Below are 22,420 nucleotides of genomic sequence, written 5' to 3'. Positions count from 1 at the left end.
TAAACAAAATATTGACTCCCCTGTACGTTTTATAGCAAGGTTGTAATATAACTTTTTGAAGGAAGTTTGAATATATTTTAATAAGCCAATCTACAGTTATCGAATGAAATAGGAATGCAAAATTAGAAAATTCTTATAGTTTAGGTAATAAATCTAACACCGATAAAATACATTTTGACAATGACAACACGAACATTTGTGACAGTAACAATATTTTTATTTGTGATTGTTATACGTTACTTTAATTAAAGCTAAATATGCGTTATTCAATTGAAGAAAAAGTAACCATAATTAAGTGGTATTATGCAGGAAACTGTCTTAGAGCAGTGGCTGAAAAGTTTTCAACAAACAACCAAATGTTCAACATTGGCGGTATTGGAGCCAAGGCAATGAATATATTTTTGTGCATACTTGAAGCCAATGTCCTCAAAAAATAAATTTTATGGACTATACTAACCTCACGGTAAAGACCTATTTGGACTTATTACAAAATCAAATTGAACTCGCACTAGAAGAAATTGTCCACAAAACGCGTAACAGGATTTTGCAACATCAACAAAGCAATGTTAGAAACGAATTTCAATGAATTTTATGAATCTCTTAGGATATTGTTTAACTGTTTGTTAATAGAGTGTTATTTGTTAAAAAATAAAGTTGCTTTTTAGCAATGTTTCGTACCCGCATTTTTATTATACTCAGTTATTTTTAATAAAAGACTTGAGGGTCAAATTTGTAGTCCTTCCTTGAAGCTTCCTTCTGCTTAAACCGTCCCCTAAATGAAATTCCTTCCAAGAACGCTTTAAGTGACAAGGAGGTCTTAAGAACCGACTATGAGTTTGATCCTTAAAAAAAAACAATGATATATTGAATGTATAAAACCAAATGTGCAAAATTATTGTAAACCAACCATTATTTGATACGTCATTGTCGTCAACTTTTGAAAATAGCGTCATGAAATATCCGCTGGTATTTGTTGTACTGAGCATTTGCAATTTTGCCATGATATTTAATTCAATAACTGAAGATTGGCTTCTTAAATTTTATTCAAACTCGGGGAAAGAGTTAATCATCCCAAACCCGTCAAAAAGCTATATTACAACTTTGTTATAAAATGTACAGGGGAGCCAATATTTGGCCATTTAGAAATTTACATGGGATTTCCTGTTCCGTTCCATAATGCATCACCGACTAGTATTGACGAAAACGAGGAGGCTGATAGACTAACCGACCTAACAGGATACTACTAAGAAGGCATTTTCATATTATACAGTGATCGATGACAACACATGCAGGCTGAGTTTAGAAGATGAGGAAACACCAATTTATACCGTAACCACCTGCGAGCCAGCAGGGAAGAGTCAATTAAGAATGCTAGGAGTTCAATTCAACTAACCAAACTTCCAATAAAAGAAGTTTAGACTTTTAGGGGAGGAAGCGCACATAATAAAATATAGTGCCTTGATCATTAGCACTTTGCAAGTAAGAGGGATAGTAGGTAAGTTCCAACAGGAATGAAAATAATCAATCTCTTGTGCGTATCCTTCATGTTTTTGTAGTTATCAATGTAAGTAAATAATACGTTATTTATCCATTTCTTAAAAGAAAGGAATGGAATGAAATATAAACATTGCAAAAAGAAGTACTAAAAGTAACGACATAGGCAACAAGAGTGGTTTTCAAAAAATTTGCTTATGTTTTGGCATTTGGGCTTTTATCAGGATTTTAGCGACTTTCGTAGGTGCTGCAAGTATTCGATTTAAATCACTATATATTTTTTTAGCTACTAACGCTTCAGAAGGTCTAAACTTAATTTAGGCTGTACGCGGTCACAATATAAACAATATTTGTTAAATCCAGGGCTCTACGATATTTACACATTACATTTACAAAATTAGAGGTCCGCCCTATCAGTGAGACTTGCGGATATAGGAAGTCACAGTGTCAAAATGGTAGTACTACAATTGGGACTTTTGATTTTTACTATAAGCGACTTCTCATGCACTTGGAACATATTACTGATGGATGCAGCACTGAACTATTAAAGTTTCTATCTTAACCAAGAGCAAAGTTTTTATCAAAGTTTTGTCAAAATATCTCAAAATTGAAGGAAAAACGTTTATTAAAATAAAACTTATAATCCAAAATATAGGAATGAATTGAATGAAAATAGAACATGATGCAAAAAAATGTAATGTAAAATTTGACGTAGGCGTCGTGGTTTCATCTTATATCTTTTCAAGTTATCGGTTCTGAACCGAAGGAACACATTATGTGTCAATTATCTTCGTTGCATAGCAACAACTTTTTGCATTTAAAATTGTTCGACAAAATAAACTTTCATGGAGGTATTAAAAGATTCCCTAATACTTACAATTTTCTTTCAGCAAGCTGCTATTTGTGAGAAATCAAGGCAATGTTTTCGATAAACTTGGTTGTTGCTATTGCATCCTTTTCTAAATCATTCACGCATAGTAGGAATAACAATATTTCTTTCAAGATAATAAAAGAAGATGAGAATAAATACACGGATGCTGTAACAATCTAGTTTATACAGTAATCGATCATGACCGTTGTTTACGAAATACGGGGGCAATATGCCTACGCAAATTAAACTTGAGTTGGACTCTGGGGACTGCACCGTCATTTACCACAGTAAAATTGTGGGCAGTTAAATTTAAAAGTGGCCGTAAGAGCTTAGGAGATGATGAACGTTCGGGACGTTCAAAAACTGCAACTACTGACGATAATATTGCTAAAGTTCATCAAACAGTGTTAAACGGCCGTCGAATTAACGCGAGAGAGATAGCAGAGGTTATGACAATGTCCCAAAAACCTGTTTGTCACATTTTAAATGAAGATTTCGGCATGAGAAAGTTTTTCGCGCATTGGGTGCCGCGTTTATCCAGGTTAGATAAAAAACGTGTTCGAATGAACGTTTCCGAGTATTGGCACCGATTAATTACAGTAGATGAAACTTGAATACACCCGAATCAAAAATACAGTCAAAACAGTGGACTCTGAAAAAAGCAAAAACTTTTTTTTTGGGCTGGGAAAGTGACGGCGACTGTTTTTTCGAATAGCCATGAAGTCATCTTAATCGATTACTTTCAAGAAGGCAAAATCATTACAGACGCATACAACTCATCATTACTTGACAAGCTGAGGACAGAAATCGCGGAGAAACGGTCGCATTTGCAAAAATAATTTCTGTTTCAACACGTCAACCTCATACCTCAGCGGTTGCCATGACGAAAATCCACGAATTACGGTTGGAACTATGTGACCAGATGCCTTAATCACCAAATCTTGCACCAAGCGACTTCTTTGTGTTTGTTAGACCAAGATTTTCGTCAAATAAGGAGGCAAGGAGGGCGAACAATGATTTTGCTTAGAAAAATGCCGGACACTATTTGGACAGGTTAGAGAAATGAAAGCTTAGCTGGGAGTTACTATGTAGAAACATTTAAAAAAAAATGAGAAAAGTGATCCTCATACTCAAACGTGGCGAAATGCAAATATAAAAACAAAAGAGTTTTTACTTACTCGTCCTCCTTGTAGTAATCTGAAAATAGTCCGGCGACGAGGAACCTCTTTCTCCACCTCGGCACTTTTTTGTTCTTCTTGGTTTCGTCGCCGCTGACGCTGGCCCGGTCATCCCTCATTCGGCTCTCGTTCGACGGGACGCTACTGGCCGGCGACACGTCCCGCTTACGCTTCTTCGCAGCCCCGTTTTCCCCATTGACCACGCCCTTGCACTCTCGGCCGCGTTTCCGCTTCTTGCGATCCAAACGCGACTTCAAGCGCTCGATGGAAGACTCCAACAGCGACATTTCGTGGTCGTCGTCCCCGTCGCCGTCCTTGTCGCCGCCGCCCGCCTCGAAATCCGTTCGCTCCTCCTGCGGCAAGCTCTCGCACTCGCTCATCAGGTCGTCGCCGGGCATCACCGCCTTGCCCGCTTCTATGGCGGCCGCCTTCTTCTCCGAGCTACGCTCCATGAACTTGGTGTACTCCTCGCCCTCCTTGGGCACGCGGTCGCACGCGGTCACCGCCTCCTCCGGCGACGCCGCTTCCGCCGTCGCGGATCTCTTCTTCTTTTTCTTCACGGACGGGAAGCCGGTACGATTGAACGCGCGTCTTTTTCTCACCTTCTTCTTGGTGCTCTCCGGCGACGCTTCGATCTTTTTCTCCACCTCCGGCACCTCCCTGCCCTGCTCGGTTTCAGCCACGTCGTCCTTCTTCACTTCGTCTTCTTCCGTTTCACTCAGCGGCGCGATAGTTTTGGTGAGGTTCCGTTTAATCTTCAACTCGTGTATAAACGACTCGACGGTGATTTTCGGCTTGACTTTTTCCTCCGACGAGGCGACGGTTTCCGTTTTAACGACGGCCTGAGTTTCCGGGCCGCAGCTCATGTTCTCCAGGCGGTGCCGCTTCTTCGGCGTCGTTGTCATCACCTTCTCTTCCGTGATCGCGGTTTTCTCGTCAGAAAATTTCGTGATGCAAGCCTCGATTGCCTCGTCTATGTGGACGTTCGCCTCCTTGGTCTCGGTTTTCAACTCGTACTCGTTGTTATTCGTGTGGTTCTTGATGACGGACACGTGTTTCGGCGTGACCGGCGCCGATTTGTTGACCTTCTCCTTCCTTTTCATCTCCTCCTCCCTCTCCGGCGCCTTGTCTTTCGTCTCTTCCGCGTCCGCTTTGCCGGTTTCGCTGCTATTGCTCACCAAGTGATAGTGTCGCTTTTTGAGCGGCAGCCTCTGCTCGTTCGAATTGTTCACCTTGTTCACAGTCGTGTTCACGCTCTGCTTCTTTTTCTTCTTCTCCACGTGTTCCGTGGTGCGCCTCTTCTTCGTCACTTTCTTCAGCGTTTTCAAGATCTGCTCGGGCACGTTCTCCTTGGGCTGCTTGGTCGCTATCACGCAAAATTTCACGAAATCCGTCACCAACTTCTCAATCTCCTGATTGATCTTCGGATCGCACGCCATCAGCGGCTTCAAAATCTTGAACTTCCGCTTCTTGTGCTTCTGCTTGTGTTTGCTGTGGAATATCTTCGGGATTTTCAACGTGCACGGCTTATTATTTGTCTTGGAAGCTTCTTGCTGTTTACCGTTTTTGGCGCACGCCGTCTTGTTTCTGCTTTTGGCGTTTTTGGAGTTTTGAACGGTCTTATCGGTCGCGCCCTTCGCTTCGGCCGATTCGGTTTTATTTTTGGGCGGTCTTCCGGGTCCCTTTCTCATCGGCGGCCGCCCGACCTTCCTCCGTGGCGGGTACAGTACCTTGTCCGCATTGGCGTACAACACCCTGTCGAATTGATTCGACGTCACCGACAACTTGCCCATTTTCGTTTTGTCTTGCTGCTTTTGGTGTTTGAGAGTTCGCGATCTGTCGGACGCTTTGTTTTCGGCAGACGGCTTCCGTCTCTTCTCGTCCTTGTTCTGGGTGGCTTTCTGTCTAATGTGAGGCGACAGCGACGGCTCGGGACTCGACACGTGGTCCGGACTGTTTTGGATTCCTACGGGGGCAACGAATAGTAGTTAGGTATTTACGTTACCATTTACAAATTGAGGTTACACATCTATAAAACCTTTGGTGTTGATTACTTCACGTTTTTATTGTTCTTAAAAACCTAAGTATAAAACTTTTACCACTGGGACTTTATAGTTAACTCATTCTGTAAAAATTTACCATCCAGCAACAAACTTTTTGATTTAGGAAGCACCTTTGTTTTTGAGGTTAAGATGTTTAATAATTGTTATCAAGCTAAGAAAAACTTTTTTCGTTTGAACAGTTTTAAATAGCATGTTTACCAGAAAAGTGATCTGATGGCAAAATGATTTCCAATTAGTTTTCTGGTAACTTTTAGTTTTATACCGGTTAAGGAGGTTTTTATAATTACCTTTTCGTAACTTATAAGACTATAAGTATTCCAAAATTACCTTAGGTTTTATTGCAGCTGCAATATTCCTATAAAAAGTTTTATAAAAGTTTCCAAGGTGTAATATTACTTGAAAGCTTATATGTTGTTTTGGATTGACAAAAATAGGCATAATTTTTGAAACTTTTAAAAACATTTGAGTGCTCAAAACAATGCCGAATTTTTGGGTCTTTACCATATTTTATGACTTTTTGATAAGAATGTCAAAGTAAAAATTCATTGCATTACAATCACATTTTTCTAAGAGTCATTAAGATGTTTCGCCAACAATTGATAGGTTGTCAGGTTTTATAAAATAGGTAATTAAAACCTAACCCTGTCCACCATAAAACGAAAAATGCTAGTTGGAATAGGAACATTTTGAAAATATTGGGCCACCTCGTTCCATTGTATTTATTTTTCTTAATTTATAAATTTGCCAAAATGTGGCACAGCTACCAGCGCAAATCGAATACACGAAAAATATGATAATTGTGTTGTGAGAGTTCTAACAAGTAATACAATTTAAAACTGACCAAAATGAGGTTAAAGTTATTTTTGCTTCATTAATTATTAATAGATGTATGGTTTGAAAGTTCTATTAAAAGGTTTTTGAACAACGGGGAGCGATTATATTTTTGAAATATATTATATTTCAACATAGCACAGACATAGAAAATGTTAAAATTCAAATTCAAATAACTTTTTCTTTCCATTATCTTGTCTTTTTAACACATCTCGCCTGGTCACAACCTCCGTCAAAACGAGTTTTTATTTAACTAAGACAATTACTAGATTTACTAGACATTTCTAGGAAAAAGCATTAAAGAATGTGGGTGGGACAAAATTCAAAACTTGTGCCTTCAAAAGCAGAATTCAAAAAGGTAGACATTAAATCAACATGTTTTTAAAAAAGTATTTCACAGATGTTACAAAGATTTGACCGGTTTCAAATTTTGAAGATAGTTTTTAGGTTATGTTGCAAAATTTTAGTATTTAAAACTTTTCTCAACAAGTGGGAGGTGGCATTATACTTAAAATGTAAGTTTTTATTTACCTTTCATTGTTTAACACATTTAGTTTGCAATTTCGATATTTCTTAATTTCCTGCCAATAATAATAATAATGATAATAATCCTGGAAAAATTTAGTTGAGCGAACACTCCAATAAATGCAAATAAAACATTATTTAAAGAGTCGAAATTTTAGAAATAATTTATGATTTCACACAGATTTCATTATGTCTACCAAGACCTTCTTTGAAATCGAAAAGCAAGAAAACGCGGAGCCCTCACCGGAATCAGGACTAACGTTGGGGTTGGTGCAAAAATCTTGCGACCTCACTTCCGCGACCTTCGACTCCGCCTCCTTTGCACCCTTTTTCGGACGACCCCGCTTCCGTTTGGGGTGGTCGCTGCCCGCTTCGGCCTTGCTCCCCTGGCTATTATCACAGATGCTCTCTTTCGCCGACACTGTCGATGGGGCTACGCCCTGGCACTTCGCCCCTTCCGAGTTACCAGCCGTCGATTGGCAGGGGTTCGCGACCACTTGGGTCTCGGCGACGAACTGTTGCAGTATCCGATTGGCGAACAGGGTTTGCGGGTTGGGCAGCTGGTGGCCTTCGCCGTCGCTGGAAGATTCGGTGGTGCGCTCGATGAGGGATTTGATCGCCTGCTGGGGCAACTCCATGTCCGAGCCCGACATGTCGCCCGTAGCGGGAGAATCCTGGAATGTAAAACGCTATTTTTCACGATTTGTTAGCTGTTTGCAGTGACAGCAAGATAAGATCATTAAAATCTAGAAGGAAAATATCATTTTATGGATTCCCTGAAGTTGGAAAACTTAAACAGATCTGCATTTAGAAATGTAGGAGAAAGGATAGAACAAAGTCGATTCGTAGGAATTTAAACGAATCCTAATCCTGTTATATGATGCACGCAAATTAGTCTTTAAAATAGAAGTAAGGTTTGATATGAATGTTCAGAATGCTATTATACTATATACTATAATATACCATTCCTGTGCAAAAATTTTCTATTGATGGTTTTTCAATTAAACGGTGAGCTTTACAGCAAAAATAGTTCGGACAAAGATTGTAGATCATCCGATTCTCTACAAAAAATGTCTCTACAGTTTTTGTCATAACGTGATATAGCGGTTCAAAGAATTGAAAAAAATATTTTATTCGTAGTATCCACGTTAATGCACTTTTACATATATTTTTGAACCGTTAATTGAGTAAAAATATGAGTCTCAATGTCTTATACATACAAATTATAAAATTCTTAAAATATAAATGAACGTCAAAAACTTCGCCCCTATTTTTATTTAGCCGCGTCGCGTTGAGTAACATTTGTCTTACAATCAATTGCTCGTGTAACTACTTCGTCTCAACAAACTACTGTTAGTCGTGAGCATTCCTTCGTAGTTACTAGCGGTGACTCGTGGCTATCGCTGATATTTTGCAACAAAGTTGTGCATTTTACTGTTTTTTTCTCCTTTCTATCCACGGAGCTCAAAAAGAGCCACCTGCCTTGTTAAACTTCCATACTTATCTTTTGCAAATAAATCTTACAATAAAAACAAATGTAAATCTCTGCTGCGACATCTATTCCGGGTATATCATCAAGTTCAAATACAAAGGTTGGAAGTTAGTTGTAAATACATTTGAACCAATTCATACGTAACTTCCTCCTACACCAGAAAAACTCCTTAATAATTACAGTTGGAAAAAAGGGTGCAATGTTAAATGAGGCTTTAAAAATGTTGGCCTGTTTTGTTCTCTGTCAAGGACAATCGTGCTCGAATGTTGAATCGATACTATCCAGCAGGAAGAAGAAGAAGAAAGCGAAGACAGTACACTAGTAGTTCCATTGGAATATTATAAATTACATAATTTACACAGCTTTCACCATTTTCAATATTCCATTTGAATTTCATAAAATATTTTTGACTGCAATAACTAGTTAGCTACTTAAAAAAAATTATATTAATTACTGCGGTTGCACAGCCTGATTATCTCATATTTCTAGAGTGTGGGCAAAAAACAAAGCCCTGAAATATAAAGACGACATAATTAAATAATTATTTCATAATGCGTAGTTTAATACATTTTTATATTCCTTCGCTGCTGCTTTTGCTCCAAGATGGTTTCTGAATAATAATAATAATAATAATAATAATAATAATAATAATAATAATAATAATAATACCAACATAACAATAATCAACAATAATTTTATATTCACATGAAATTAACATTCATTCTAGGAAAATGAAAAATTCTTAGATTTTTTCTGAGGAAACGGAAAACTCTATGACCTCGCCTGACCGGACAATGGCAAATTGACTGTGTTAGTTTAAAACAATTATCGATTTTGAACTATGTTGGATTGAGTGTATTGGCACGAACCCCAATTAAAAATTATCTTATCAGATTGTCAAGTCCTCTAGAAGTATCCTCTGGAGTCCCTCACGGTTCTATTTTCGGACCTCCGTTGAGGAAAGAGTGCTAGGACATCCTAATCTGTTTAAGTGCAAACTATAATGAAGGAGTGCTAGGATATTCTAATGTGCTTGAGTGCAAACTATAATTGAAGAGTGAAAGGATATCCTAATGTGTTTCAGTGCAAACTGTAATGAAAGAGTGCTAGGATATCGTAGTGTGCTAGCATACCAATTAAATCTGGGCGATGTCAATAAAGTGCGGCAGACTAATGAGAGTGTTACCATCCCACCTAATTACAGAACTTAGATAAGTCTAGACTTAATAATCACATAGACAAACAAGCCCTAGATTTAAGATTTAGATTACTATTAATTGAGATAACTGGAGTGATACCCTACATGTCATTATTCCTTCTATTCACAACAATTGCTTACTGCCCGTAGGGCAGACCCTATTAGGAGTTATAGGATCTTTACAAATTCACAATATTTTCCCAAAATCGCTGTCTCAAGTTCAATGCCGACAAAACTACTGGTAAAAAAGACAATTAAAATTTTTGCAAATCTACAATAATGTATTAAATATAGAAGGTAAACTAATATACACTGTAAAGACCAAATAAAAAATTTTTGGTTAATTTGACATGATGTTGTCTATGGTTCCTACTTAACAGCCCATGATAAGTATAGAATAACAAAGCTACAAAATTCTTGTCCACGCTTGAGCTATGGCATTCGCAAATTTCAAAATGTTAGTTTCACGCTAGTTCAAAACAAGTGGTTAAATATGCAAATTAGCGTTTTTTACATTACGCTGACGATGTCACTAGAATCAGCTTTCAGATTGACGTAGATAAAATTAATGTTAGGGTTAAAGGTACCCTTACGCGTCCAGCTCACTCAATGGATATTTTCAAGCGCTCCTATTCTTATTACGTAACAAAAGTAGTTAAGAATCTACCAAATGAATTTAACATAAATTTAAACTATTAAAGTCTAGATATGCTTTCAAGAAGCAGTTGTACAAATTTCTGTTATTTTTTTGTATATTTTCTTATGCCGGAAACTATATCTCTGCAATGAAGTGAACTACGCTTATGTCTAAATTTATTATTAATTCAATAAAGATCTTTTTATTATTGTTATTATAAAAAATCGAAAAAGACATACTTTTTTTTTAAGTTAAAACAATTGTTTAGTAATAAATATTAATATAAATTTGTATATATTATTTGTGTTTTAGTTAAACAAGATTTGCAACTACTATGAACTGGAATTTTCAATCTGAAAGTACCTAGGCGTTATTTCCTTCATAAACAGAATAATATAGGGTGTAAGCTCTGCAAAATGATTTGGAAGCTTTGGTTCTTGGTGTGCTTCCAATAGCCTACAAATAAAATGTATGGTATTTTGTTACCATGTGAGAATAAAAACAGAAATATTTAATTACATTTTAAACAAATGTAGCGAAAATTGCCGACGTACACTGGTCGAGGGTGCAAAAAATACTAAGTTAGACTTTGACCCCGGTGCTATGGATCAGATCTTAGCGCCACCGTAGGAGTTCCAATGTAATTGCACAAATCTAAAATTGTGTATTTATTTTTTATGGTGCGATGCAATGGTTACAGGAGGATCTCCATTGTGGCTGCCCATTAACTAACACTATAACTTTTAATTGTTATCTGACTAATGTATTATTCACAAGATGTGACACATTTAAAGAATTGCAACATTTGAGACAAAACTATCCTGCAGCAACCCCATTGATCCTGCCTGTAGAGAAGTACTAAAAATGATAGGTTTCACAGTGAGAAATTCACAGTTACAATAGAATTCAGTTTAACAATATGACAACCAATATTTCCATCAATCAAATTGAAAAGAAACACTTTTTTTTCAGTTTTATGTTATGGGTTTCTATCAAGCTAGCGGTTAGTCACAGAATGATTTATTGGAAATGTTTAAGGTTGTTACACTATTAAATTGTTTCATGAAAAACTATGTGGTTCATAAGTGGACTGCTCCGAGTTGGCGAGCAAACTGAATTTTCATATTTCTTCGAGTTAGGGCCCCCTAGTAACCCCATTTATTTATCAAAGCTCCTCTCTATCAGTTAATGATGTTTAATGCCTTCTATAATGATATTGACGATTTCTTTCTTAGGCGCTCATATTATACCACATTAACTAAAAATAATTTTTTGTTACTCCATCTTAAAATATCTTGCATTTAACTTACTTATTAGTAATTTTTTCAATACTTTTGGACGTTCAGGGTTAATGATTTTTGCAAACGCTACGCAGTCATAGTGAGCAATACCTTGGCATTTTTGCACTCGAAATCATTGAAATCGTTACAGTCGTTTTGGTCGGGCAGGATTGCCGCCAAATCCTCCTGTCTGATTTCCTGCAGACTGCAGGAGGCCGGGAGTAAATCGTCCGAGGTTTCAGAATCCGAACTGGAATAGGTCGAACTCCGGGAGTGAGGCAACGATGCCATCTGAAACAATAATTACAAAATATTAAAAAAACCAAAGACTATATAAGCAAGTATAAAAACAAGATTGCTTTCGAAAAATCGTCACTGGACGGAGCAAAATCGTAGCGCGTAGGACGAAGCAGCTTTTTATTTTAAAAAGAAAGAGTTTCGCGGTCTTTTGTAGTAAAGGGACGCACTATGAAACTTTCGCAAAATTGATATAATTTTATTGTGCATACACCCTATATGAAGAGTTTTTCTTGTCTCGCCGAAGTGCGAAGTTACGGCAACCTATGTTAAATATTAAAATTTGTACAAATAATAGCGTTGTAGAATGATATTTTTTCAAATATCTTGCGCGCCCTGCATAACATAATTGACGAAACCTAAAACTTTCTCTCGGCACAGTTTACTATACTGTTCACATACTGTTTACGATACTGTTCAAATCAAATTAACGCATCTTTAGCAGTTTTTCATTTAGCCCCAATAATTTAGCCACAAAAACGGAAATTTTTAGGATGTTTTAGATTTTTTCCCATAAACGACACACCCTGTATATAACTCAAACAATGTTCGAAAAAGAGGTTCGTTCTAGCCCTAGATCTCTCACGTTTCCTGGTATATGATTTTTTCCAATAGAGTAAGTGGTTTTCAAGAAAATACTTGTTTTCTCAAAGAATGCAGTACGTGGTAATGGGAAATGACGTCATCGCGTCTAGATTGATGGCGAGAAATGGTGATTTTCATTTGGATTTTATCAAATATCTCGAACAGCGTATGTGATAGACGAAAACCGTAAATACAAAAATTATAGCTCTCGATGTGGCCTGCTGTTTAAACCAATTGGCCATATTTTTCACCAATTTTGATTTACGGGTAATAATTTAATAGCGAGAAGAACGATTTTCAGGGTCTTAGATGTTTGTCTATAATTGAAAAACCCTGTATATAATGGAACACATGGCTGAAATAAAGGTTATGGTCTCGGATCTTCCGCATTTCCTGGTGTACAAATTTTGCAGATCGGGTTAATGGTGTTCGAGAAAAAAATTTTTTCCTGGATGACAAAATATAACAAACAAAAAATTCAAAAATAACAAAAAAAAAATACTTTGCGAGAATTGAGTAAGTACTTTTTCAACAGATGAAATGCGGGTGTGGACTTCTACCCTTCTGCCAAATCTGAACTCGATAGCTGCAAACTTAGGACAGCTGTTAATTTTAGAATATATAAATATAAATATATATTGAATTTTTAAATACAAAAGTTTTAGCTGTTTATGCGGGCTATATCGCCATGTAAAACGGACTGACATCCGAAGCAAGGTCTTTTAGTTATAGTCAATTTTCTATACTGGGACCCATTTTTCAGTTTTTTTGAATTTGCTGCGCAATGTACATTTTTGAAACATTTTCAGATAAAATTTTATGGAGCCGAATCTTCTGCGTCTTCTCGTCCAAGAATTTTTTCGGTTGCATTAACGATTTTCGATAAATGAGTCATTTCTTAGACCCTTGCACCCTTTTAAAACACTCCCCCCCCCCCCCCCCCCAAAAAAAATTTCAATAGGTTCCGTGAGAGAACCAAACGCTATTTGCCTGCCAAATTTGAAGTCGATAGCTTCAAATCTAGGACACTTATCGTGTTTCATAGCAACATCCAAAAATCAGTCGAAAATCGAGAAAAAAAAAAAGACGCCGAGACTTGAACGTAGGCTTTTTACATATCTTATGTACCCCGTGGACGGTTAAAAAGGAGCAAAATTTGAAGCGCGTAGCTCAAACCGTTCGGAAGTTATCGTCGAAAAACCCTGGAACTGAAAACCGAGAACGGACAGACAAAAAAAAAATGTTTTTCGACGTTGCTGACTTCTGTACCAATGGCGGTTTCCTCTAGGACCTACCGTTACCGAGATCGGGAGTTTAGATCGATTTTTCTAAAGTAACAACTAAAATTCTTTTGCCTACAATTAATGTTAAGCACTCGACATAAAAAAAAATAATTTAATTATAGCAGTCCAGTTATAATCCATGGTGATATCATGCATTTTTTAAGACTCTAGGGCAAAGTTTATCAACTTCCGAGCGCTTCCCAATACTTTAATACATTGCTGTTCCATTTTTTAGGAGTTGTTTGCAGCATTAATCCCTTACATTAATTAACAATGCCATACTAATGTAATGAAATAAAGAAACAATATTACAATATTCTATTAATATTTTTTTGTACTTAAATGACCAAGAGTAACCCTAACCCTGCAAATTAATAGGCGCAACATTTTGTTTGCTTTGTTGTAGCGAATCGATTAATCGAACGTTAACTTTATCTGTCGGCATAAATGAGTTGACGGCTAAATAATAATTATTTCAACATTAAATCGCTATGGCCCATGCATAGGTATTTTTCTTATAATAAACAATAATAATTAAAAAATAGCCAAAGTATACATCTTAGTATACTATGGCCATTTTTTAATTATTATAATTATATTGTTATTATTATGGTAATCCAAGTTATGTGTAAATAAAAGTGAGATTTTGTTCGTTTAATTTTTAGAAGAAATGGATGACGGAACCTTAATTTAATTACTTGGATCAATATTGAGTGAGAGACTTTTCACTGACCGAAATAGGTATATGACCGAGTGTTTACTCATAATCCCCAAGTATGCAGCAATATATCTATACCATGACTTCAAAAAAAAAAAAAAAAAAAAGATTGCCTGGCATTCATATACAATCCCGACGTAACCAGGAATCAACGAGGGATAAACATTAAAGAAGATCCATATTTTATTTCTCCCTCCTTTCTCTTTTTTCTTAGCAATACACTTTGTTTAAAAAACGATTTTGTGTAAATTCACTATAGCTTCTATTGTACTATTGAACATTGTTTACATTGTTTCAGATTCCACGAATTCTACAAAAATTACACAAATTTCTAAATGATTTTTTAGATTCCGACGATTTTGAAAAAAAAATTAGGTTATAAGGAAAATTTTATTATTTCGTCGTAATTAAAAAAAACAATTAAGAAAAAAATAAACTTAAAATCTTAAAAAAAAAGAGTTTTACCAGTCGTAAGTGTTAAATTAATATATACAATTTTTATAAATTCCAATGACCTTATCCTATGCCTTATATCTTATAACCTTAAAAATGACAAGTGGGTTTGTTGAATTCAACAAACGAACGGACGGAACAAATGAAACATATCTCAAATAAAGTTTGGTTAATTTTATAATACTTATGTGTAGGTGGTAGCACTTTTCTAGTTACCAACTGCTATTTGTCAAAATAGGATAGGGTGCAATCAAACGTCACACCTTAGACGCAATCTACAAATAACATACAAATAGTTATTTAATCACATATTGGACTTTTTACAAGATTAATTTATTATTATTTAAAATTATTTAAAGATGAAAATTTTGAAAACGTTATGATTTTATAGAACCGATACACCAGATTTCACTCTTTAACCCCGCACGTTTACTTCAAATTCAATATATTTGCTGGTGAGGCTTTTTTTGAGTCGAATACAAAAATTGGTATTTCTTCTGTGCTTCGTAAATAAGTCACGCAGCCACTCATTTGCAAATTAATCTTCGATAACAACAGGCAATAAACGCCCTTTTAGGAATTTATTTTCCCTTCTTATACATAATTCTTCCTTCGTCCGATGATACTCGTTAACCTCTTGGGAAAGCTTGACAAACACACACACTCTTGTTAAACATAAAGTTCCTTAAAAACAAAAGTAAACTTTGTTTGATTTAAATTTTTGTCATTCGGATGTCATTGAAAGTAACAATATATTAAAATTTGGTTCAGTTTTTTCATACAAAAATATTGCATAAAAGGAAACATGGGACATATTTAGGAAAAATAGAGAAATACGACATGATACAGGGAAATAAACCTGGAAGTGTAGGGTGCGTAACGGAGCCCAAGAAACTCTACAGCCTCTTGTTGGAGGCTGCACGCCACTGGCGCCGAGCAGGTAAATGGGGAATAATAGAAAATTTCACGCCCTACCATAGGTACTCCCCGGAAGCAGTCATCGAAAATGAGACAGGGCAAGAAAGAAAAGCGATAATCCTGGATTTTCCACCCACTGGACCACAACATGTCTCAAACAAATCAGACAAAGATAAATACAGAGGTCTGGTCAAAGCAGTACCTATGACTAAAGTGGGAACTCCTAATTCTCCCGTTCATCATAAACTTCACAGTTAAAGATCTAATAAAAATCAACCTTTGAATCGTAACATTAATGTGGATGCAGAAGGCTGGGGACAGTACTCATCATCGGCTAAATTGTTTTCACCTGATCATCGCTGCTCAATTGTGAGAAGATCCACATTTGTGTGAAATTAAAATAATAATAATAAGCAATGTATAATTAACTTGCGCGTCTAGTGGCAACGGTTTTCGATCCTCTGCTACTCTCTGCTTTTAAAAGATAGACTCTACGTGTTGCCTAATTCTCCCGTTTTACAGGATTTGAAATATTTACAGCTCAAAATTAATTCTTCTTCCTTAGTCGTTAGAGTTTGTTACCAAAAACCTGAACGGGAGACGTTTCCGAATTTTCGGGAAAATACATACGTGCCGACTCAGATGCCGAAAGCCGAATCGTCCACATTCGAGACCGACCGAAACACCGGCATCGCGGCGAAAACTACCCCGTCGAAGGAACGCACCAAACGCACCAACAAGCATCAACAAACGGGGACGGCGATTTCCACGAAGCGGGAAAACGAAAACGAGCGACGGGTCGGCGGGAAAACATTGCCGAACTGGCCGCGTACGCACACGCGAACCTCGGCGCAACAATCGAATCAAAAATTTATGCACACGGAAATAAAATACCGACCGACGCGGGAAAAAAAAAGACGCAACCGTCGCGCACAGAGGGCAAAATTCAGCGTTCGACACGCAAACGTACGGCGACTACGTGTGAGCGCCGGTGGTGTCTTTCGACGGCCACAATGGTGGGAGGGGGGAAACTTTAAAACTGGGGTAGAAAGTGCCGGTGCTCGGGCAAGCGACCGAATACGGAAAGGGTGCTTTCAACGAAAGCGTACGGCGCGATAGATTTTCGCCGATTGTAGGTTTCTTCTGTAGATACACTTCGACCAGAAATATAGTGCTTTTACAACCGACCTCGTGATTATCTTTGGCTACAGTTTATTACTCCAAAACCGCGGCCCCTTATAGAACACCCTGCTGTCCTAGGAATTTATCTACCTACACTAACAAGCGGGATATAAGTTCAATATTTTTCGAAAAGCAATTATTAAAACATGTACCATTATTAACATACAAAATATTAAATATAATAATAATAAAGTATTAGTCACTTAAAAAATCGTCACTATCGCTACAGGGGTCACCTAGTTCAATGATCAACTCCGCTACTATGCGTTCTCGATAAATATTTTCTTCTTTTTTTACTAGTTTTTCACAGTTAGAACAGCTTTGTACCGATATTTTAGCTACCTCTTGCCCAATTACGTTTATGGTAGTATCACTAAATTTTGTTACAGTGTTATTTATTCTTATACGTTCTTTCAACTCAGATCAAATCATCCCAATCGGGTTAAATATACAATGATACGGGAGTATTTTCAAGATTTCATGGCAGTTTTTTTTTTAATAATTCCAGAAGTAGTTTTTTCGTGTAGCTCTCTTTAAAATATAAATCATTTTCGTAAAGAAATTCCTTAATTCCTTCTTTATTTGAAGAAGTATTTGGAATTTTTCTAATTTGGACTGAATGATAAGAGGCATTAACCAACACAATAACAGTATTTGTTCATGTTTTCATGGTAATCCACACTTGAATCTTTATCCTTTTTGACAGTAAAAAATAATTGTAGAAAGTGCACCGAAACTCTCAAGTTCCTTCTTAAAACCGACAAACCCGATTGCAGGTCAATTTCTTTCTTCCTTTAAATATTTAATTTTATTAAGTTCTTATGTGGAGACTGCTTAAATTTGGTAAATTATTGTAACTGCAGTTCTCCAAGACTCAAATTAGAAACATTTTTCAATTAAAGAAAATATTTATTCAGATTGCCAAATAACACGGGTGACGGATATTGATGGTTTTTGGAGAAAAAACTAAGAGAACTTTTTCAAAATTGGTTGGTATATGGCTATAATAATTTACAACTTATGTTTTAGATATATTTGAGCAAACTCAGCGTTGCCAAATCTACAGGAAATTAATAACAATTTTATTTTTTCAAATGGAACACCATACATTTTATTTCATACTTATGCGAAATGAATAAAAAACAGATTTGCGAATTTCGTGAACGATACAGTTTATACCTTGCTTTTACAACACTAGCACTGCAATATAACAACTTATTTACAAGCTGTATGTGTCCTGCAAGTTTTTGATTCCTATTTATAAACCAAACTAACATACCGGATATAAAATTCTCTCATATCCACTAACACTAGTTAAAATGAGTACTGTCTATGGTCTTGGTGTTCTGAAAAGAAATTCTTGAGAGAGGGGATTGTGTTTTCATGTTCATAAATAGATGTCGAAAACTCCAAAAATGCGTTTAAATAAGAAAATTGATTCGCTACTGAAAGGCTTCTCCTACAGCATCAGTCTAGAGTGCTATGACAATATGATACCTTGCTGTCAAATGGCGGTTGATTACAATTGCACTTCTGCTCCACTGTACTGGGTTGTTGTGAATATATAATTTACCAAATAAACGCAAATTTAGTAATTACCTTGCAAAAATGCAATAAAATCTCGTTATTTATGTTTATTATATATTTAGATGATATTATTACCACATTTTTCAAACGTTTCCAGGTTTTCAAATATTTAGTGTTATGTCCATCACAATCAATAACAACCAATAAGTATTTATTTCTAAGAATAGAAAAAATGTAATAAAAATATCTCGCGAAACAGTACCTCGCTGCCCCTACTGGAACACATAATAATCACTGCCACCATAACAATATAAATAAATCATGGAAGACAATCAAAATAATAATACAAAAACAGTAAAAAATGTCTTTATTTTATTTCTTAGCGTTTTTCAGATATCCCAGACACGGCTTTGGCTCTTTTTGATATTATAAATACAGGCTTCTCTACCGTTGGCGCAACGGACTCCCGCCGCGTTGGTAGGTCCGCTGCACTCGCGTCGGTAATTTTGGGCGGCAATTTCAAACGTGGCGACTTTGGGCAGGGGTTTATTTAAACGTGCATTTACAATCGCGGTCGAGGGTCCGGGCCCGAACGCCGCCCGTAAAGCACTCGAAGGGGGAGAAGAGTCGAAAGCGGATTGGTCGGTTGGGGAGCGCGTCTCCTTTTTTGTTTTCGAGCTTGGCCAGGTGTACGCGCCCGTACGCGCGTGGTGAGGCGCGAAAGATAGGAGAATAACGCAAGGTGGTTTTTAGAGCTCTTTCCCTAAACATGAAGCGGGTGTAGCAGCGCGCCGACAAGTGCGTATAGCGGCTTAAGACTTTTTGGTAAGTAGTGCGCCAAGTTAGTAACTAATTTAACAATTACGCGCCCCTAATTGAGATCCCGTCACCACAAAATTATTTATTTTTCTTGCCTTGACCCTTTTTAGGAAAATTTGGAAAGGTTAATGTAAATTTGCAATGACAACTTAAAGGTTATATCATAAAGTACAGATTGATTGCAATGATAGCTTCCGATAAATTCCGTATTTCGGTTTTTAAGACCTACACATCCCGAATAGTTCCTAAATTAGAGTGACTAATTTGCATGTCATTTTTAAATTTTAGGAATCATGTCTAAGTAGTCAGGTGAACTATAGTCGTTGAACTAACGAGGAATAATAAGGGGCTCTACACTGTTTTTTAGCATGTAATCTGCTTCTATTTCAAGCACACGCTCCATCCGATTACTTACTTCATTTTTCACAATTCACTACGTTTACTTGCACTTGCAAGCGGGTTTCACCTTGCCTCATTTTAAAAGTGGTTCTAGGTCGCTATTACTTGCACCCATGCCACTTGAAAGGGATTAAACGCTCAGTGGGTCTATGCCTTCCACTAGGAAGGCGAACTACCGTTATATTTCGGTCTTAAGCGACAACCAATTTCGTACAAAGAGGTTTTATTCAAATTTGCAATCGCCTTTTGCAGAATATTTTTTTGAAATTCCTTCTTATTTAAAGTAAGCCAATGAATTGTGCCATTTTTTTCCAAGACACTCGCACTATCCATGACTATAAAAGACCCAGGAGAAGAATAAGATCTAGGATTCGCAGGAAATAGTCTTAAAAAACATCAGCATTCACGTATTCATGATAGTCTCCAGTCCGTTTTGATTGAATTATTCTTTTGCCGAGGGTGCTTTTGTTCCATTAAATCATTTCTATAAAACTTTGGCTCGCATCCATCATTAACCAAAGTTTCGTCCAGATAATAGATATTTCTGTTTTCCCTTGGGGACTGTTTTGGCTGACAATTTCGTCTTTATTAAAAGCGATTTTCTATTTTGAGTTTTCTCGGTAACGATGATTTCATTCAAAGTTTTTCGCAATTTCTTCTTAACCATGGGTTAGTAACATTGACCCTTTTCATTTCAGACATTATTTTGTCCAAGATGAGTATTTCTTTTTTAAGTAAAAGGAGTTTATTATTAAAATAAATAAGAACTAAAAGTTCAGATTTCCACGAAATTATATTTTATGACATGACAATTGTTTCGACAACACCGTGTCTTTATCAGATGTTTTGATTTTTTTTGTGCTTCACTTTGGTGAACGAATTTATTCACGTGCACAAGTCGGTATATTGCTGACTGTCCAACTCCAGCCACATCCGAACACATTTCAACTATTTTTCCACCCGGAATGTTTAGTTTCAACGGCGAGGAGTTTTGAGCACATTGAGAATTCTGATTTTGTCGTTTTTAGAAAGCGCAATTCTACTAGTCCGTTTCTTATCAACAAATTTAGAAATTCTAGCCATTTTCAAAAGCGAACTAACCAACAACTGTCGGAAAGTAACTATAATTCTAATTTTAAACACTACCTGCCAATCTTGGGACTCTCAACAATCATTTGCGTAAACGCGAGTCTATTCAGACCAAACTTCAGTGATTTTGTTTTAATTTTTTGAACTGTTTATCTTAATACGAAAAACATGAAAGGGGCATTGTTTTCGAGATAGTCATCGAAATTTTATAAATTTCCTACTTAGAAAAATGATGCAACAGAATTGCAAGACATGAAGCCAAACCCCAGGTTGGCTAACACTCTCTAAGCAGCAGGTTAAAATAATAAGAACCTTATCAAAAGTCCCATTGTTAACTTTTATCAAAATTATTATTGCTGCGGCCGCTTGCCATACTTCGCTAGAAGTGTAGATACTTCTCATCCTAATAGATTATGCTAAATAAAATGTTATGGCTACTACCAGAGATGTACGGTAGCTGCAAGTAGCTAGTTGGCCCTGCCTAAATTCTACGACAATGGCGGAATGGCCATTTTAGTGTACGTTTTTGATTCTCCATACTTTATAAAGCTGGCTAGGAACCAAAAATATATCTAAACGAGACACAACAATTCATTCATAAATTGGTTTGGTTAGTTTGGAAACTAAAGAAAAGCTTTCAGTTTATGAAATCTCAAGGTAAACTACCAAACCCACCAGTCAAGCAATACAAGCGATAAAGAGCTGGTCGTAATTCCTCTGGATAGGCTCACATGTGTTAGAGATGCACAAATAAGTTTAAAATCGCAATAAAAAAAGCACCATATGACATAACAATTCAATCCAACAAGTTCTTCTATTTGAACTAAAACTAAAATGTACGATACAATTGTTGCATTCCGTAGATAGATTCATTCGTTCATTTTAGAAAATATTTGTCGTATTATTTTAAATAGACTATGTAACAAAATATTGCGAAGGATAAACAGGCTTGATTAACACGATTTGCAAAACTCTACACCCCATGTTTTCAGTCAGATCTTATTATTAAGGAGACCCATTGCACTTCATGGTAAGTTTGGTTTTCCAATACCACTTCCATTCTACTCTCTAGAAAATATTAGCTGAAAAAACCATGCCCACCTGTGTGTTTACATGAGAATATTGACTAGTAGACTCACTTCTGATACCGGGTGTCTCATTTAAGAAAAATATAGGTGTGATCTGCTCCGGAATTTTGGGATTCAAATTAAAATTTAGCTAATTCGCGCTCATACAATATTTACACTATTCACTTAGTATCCACTTGAAGATAGTCTAACGCAACTGCCTCACACCAAACTAAGTACAGAATTCGGCACATTATACCGAAACACGTTGTTATTTTTAAAACCGTCACACGATAATAACAGCGAGCATGTGGTGAAAATATTTTATAGTATTCCACACGATATTATGGTACGCACATTTAAATATGATGACGCAAACATTTATTTCCAATTAAAAAAAGTCATGTAAGGCCTAAGCGGCTCGCAATTTATGAATTACCATTTGAATGATGCGTAGATTCCACAGACAAAAAAAAAGTTTTGAAATTCCAATGTTGCCGATTGACTGAATTTA

The 22,420-nt window shown here is 36.5% G+C and overlaps 1 protein-coding gene across 3 annotated transcripts in view; it reads right to left on the bottom strand.

Moving 5' to 3' along the window:
• LOC132701735 (histone-lysine N-methyltransferase ash1) overlaps window positions 1-22,420 on the bottom strand; it is a 60,963-nt gene that overhangs the window by 19,086 nt on the left and 19,457 nt on the right. For 2 of the 3 annotated variants that reach the window (XM_060669887.1, XM_060669888.1), the window contains 3 exons: window positions 11,681-11,860; window positions 7,207-7,636; window positions 3,544-5,509 (listed from right to left, as the gene is read on the bottom strand). In XM_060669887.1, the coding sequence (XP_060525870.1) occupies window positions 3,544-5,509; window positions 7,207-7,636; window positions 11,681-11,860 (2,576 nt within the window). Of the gene's footprint in view, window positions 1-3,543; window positions 5,510-7,206; window positions 7,637-11,680; window positions 11,861-16,453; window positions 16,639-22,420 lie in introns of those variants that run through there. The other variant, XM_060669889.1, reaches the window with a different exon arrangement.

Source organism: Cylas formicarius, unplaced genomic scaffold, assembly GCF_029955315.1.
Source record: "Cylas formicarius isolate icCylForm1 unplaced genomic scaffold, icCylForm1.1 PGA_scaffold_5__7_contigs__length_24384050, whole genome shotgun sequence".
In the NCBI taxonomy this organism is placed as follows: domain Eukaryota; kingdom Metazoa; phylum Arthropoda; class Insecta; order Coleoptera; family Brentidae; genus Cylas; species Cylas formicarius.
This window is presented reverse-complemented; position numbering and strand designations above follow the sequence as displayed.